Raw genomic sequence first — 2,806 nt, forward strand, 5'->3', positions numbered from 1 at the left:
CCCGCTGCTCGCTCGCTCCTGCCGCTTCTGCACTCCACGGAGCACCCGGATCCTTCCAGACCAAAGGCACAAGGGCAAGAGCTTCGTTTCCATCCCCTCGTGTTGCCTGGCAAAGGTTTGGCAAGAGTTGGTGGCACCCTGTCTTCTCAGCAGGGAGCTCCTGGGGTGCTTGGGGCACAAACAGCTGTGGGGTGGGCACTGAGCTGTGGGATGGGCACTGGCCCCAGTGCCACTGGCACAGCAGCCTGTAGTGCACTGCTCCAGAGAGTGAGGCTCATCTCCCACCTGTCTGCAGCCATCCCCCAGCATCAATCTGGGAGAATCTCAGGGCCCTGAGGGCGATATGGTGATCGGAGCCCATGAGTGCTGCAGCTGGGGGCAGTGGCTGTTCTGCTGCCAAGGCCACAGTCCTGCCTGGGTGCTTCTAACCTGATACTTGTGTCCCAGACCAAAGGCTGCTGGGCTGCTGGCTGCCGTGCATGGGGGCTTTGGGACACCCCCTACCATGCACAGGGAATTCCACAACCCTGCTGCCATGCACAGGGGTTTGGTCCCACTGCTGCCATGCAGGAGCTATATGTGCTGTTCCCAGCTTTCCATGTGCCTCCCAGCCCGGACATGTAGCCCTGTCCCTAGCCAGCCCCTGCTCTCTGCACTGCCCTAAGCTTTGGGCCAGAGATGTCACCTCATCCACCCCAGTGCCAGTGGCGACACAAGGAGGGTCTGGACATGCCACTGGCCTTCCCTGGAGCAGCTGCTGGATGCCCTAGCTTGTTCTCCGTGGGCAGGACAGCCACCATTATCAGACCTGCTCCATCACAAACCCTTCCATTCTCTGCCTCCATCTCTAGTAGGGCTGATCCCACCCTGGAGTCTTCATCCACATCAGCCGTTCCTGGGAAGCTCACTCTGGGCACACAGAAACCTGCACACAGTGCCCACCTGCTCCTGGCTCTGCTCATGCCCCAGTGAAGTCCCCAGCTCTGCAGAGGGCTCAGTGCCCACCAGCAGCACTGGTGTATCCAGGAACTACACCCACCCTCCCGTCAGTGGCACAGCACCCTTAGGCACCTACCCTGCCCCTCCTGCCAGTGGCACAGCACCCTTAGGCACCCACCCTGTCCCTCCTGCTCTCAGAGCTCCTTTGGGATGTGCTGTGAGAATGTACCCCAAGAGCAAACATCTCCCCTGGGACCCCTGGGCCGAGCCAGTGCAGGTGCTGGCACTGGCAGTGGGTGACATCCATGTCCCTGCAGGCGCTCGTCCAAGTACAACCTCTGCAGTGACAACCATGGGATAAAGCCACCAACGCCGGAGCAGTACCTGACACCCCTGCAGCAGAAGGAGGTCTGCATCCGGCACCTGAAAGCTCGGCTGAAGGACACACAGGAGCGGCTGCAGGACAGGTGAGCACGGGAACAGCAGGCACAGACACCCTGGCACAGGAGGCACTGGGAATTGTCCCGGCACCAGCCATCACCATCTACTCTGGCATCTCCTGTCTGGGACTGGTCCTTCTGAGGGTCTTGGTTCCCAGCAAGGCATCTTATCCTTGGGCTCATGCCCAGGCACCAGGGTCACCTGTACCACGGCATTGCAGGCGTGTGGGATGTGGCACTGCTGCCCATCCAAGCCGGGAGCTGCAGATTCAGGGGCTGTGGAGCCCCACGTCCCACCTGTGGTGGCTGTGCTCTCCCCTGTGTCCCGGTTAAGTCCCTGCCGTGCTTTTGCTGAATTTCAGCGTCAGAGGGTGGCTAATCCCCATCTGCTCCTCTCAGGCTTAGGCACGTCCTCGCCGGCGTGCCAGCTGCCACGCACCCGCCCGGGGCACCTGCCCACCCCCACGCAGCCCTCGGGAGCCCTGAGTGCTGCAGCCCCTCCAGGAGAAGGCTGTGCATCACTTCCAGGGATCCCCAAGCATCACTCCCAGGGGATCCCTGAGCATCACTCCCAGGGATCCGTGAGCATCAGTCCTGAGGGTTCCTGGGCATTGCTCCTGGGGATCCCGGAGCATGTCTTCTGAGGGTCCTCAAGTATCACTCCTGGGGGTCCCTGAGCATCAATCCCGAGGGTCCCCAAGTGTCACTCCCCAGGGTCCTGAGCATCACTCCTGAGGGTCCCTGAGCATCTCTCCTGAGGGACCCGAAGCATCAATCTTGAGATTTCCCAAGTATCAGTCCTGGGGGTCCCTCAGCATCACTCACAAGGGTCCCTGAGCATCATTCCTAGGGATCCCTGAACATTGATCCTGAAGGTCCCCAAGCCACTTGATCTATCCCTGGTTCCCAGTCATGAATGTTACTGGGTGATCAGGTTCCAACTCTGTGCTGGGCACACGAGGACAGGGCTGCCCCTCAGCGCTGTGGCGGTGCCCTCCCGTCTCCACAGGGATGCTGAGATCGAGGACCTGAAGACACAGCTGTCCCGAATGCAGGAGGACTGGATCGAGGAGGAGTGCCACCGCGTGGAGGCCCAGCTGGCGCTGAAGGAGGCCCGCAAGGAGATCAAGCAGCTGAAGCAGGTCATCGACACGGTGAAGAACAACCTGCTGGAGAAGGACAAGGGCCTCCAGAAGTATTTCGTAGACATCAACATCCAGAACAAGAAGCTGGAGACGCTGCTGCACAGCATGGAGGTGGCGCAGAACGGGGCGCTGAAGGAGGAGGGGGCTGGCGAGTCAGCCGGGGGCGCCCCAGCGCGATCCCTCACCCGCAGCTCCACCTACACCAAGCTGAGCGACCAGGGGGCCGGGGACCGCAACGTGGGGGGCTCGCAGACCATCTCGCTGGACGAGGGGGCCGACAGC

The 2,806-nt window shown here is 61.5% G+C and overlaps 1 protein-coding gene across 1 annotated transcript in view; it reads left to right on the forward strand.

The window, feature by feature from the left end:
- SNPH (syntaphilin) overlaps window positions 1–2,761 on the forward strand; it is a gene marked incomplete at both ends in the record, with an annotated part of 4,079 nt that extends 1,318 nt beyond the window's left edge. The window contains 2 exons of the mRNA XM_009081298.1: window positions 1,242–1,406; window positions 2,389–2,761. Of these exons, the coding sequence (XP_009079546.1) occupies window positions 1,242–1,406; window positions 2,389–2,761 (538 nt within the window). The remainder of the gene's footprint in view (window positions 1–1,241; window positions 1,407–2,388) is intronic.
- Window positions 2,762–2,806: the final 45 nt, after the last annotated feature.

The sequence above is a fragment of the Acanthisitta chloris genome, unplaced genomic scaffold (genome assembly GCF_000695815.1).
Source record: "Acanthisitta chloris isolate BGI_N310 unplaced genomic scaffold, ASM69581v1 scaffold17370, whole genome shotgun sequence".
Classification (NCBI taxonomy): Eukaryota; Metazoa; Chordata; class Aves; order Passeriformes; family Acanthisittidae; genus Acanthisitta; species Acanthisitta chloris.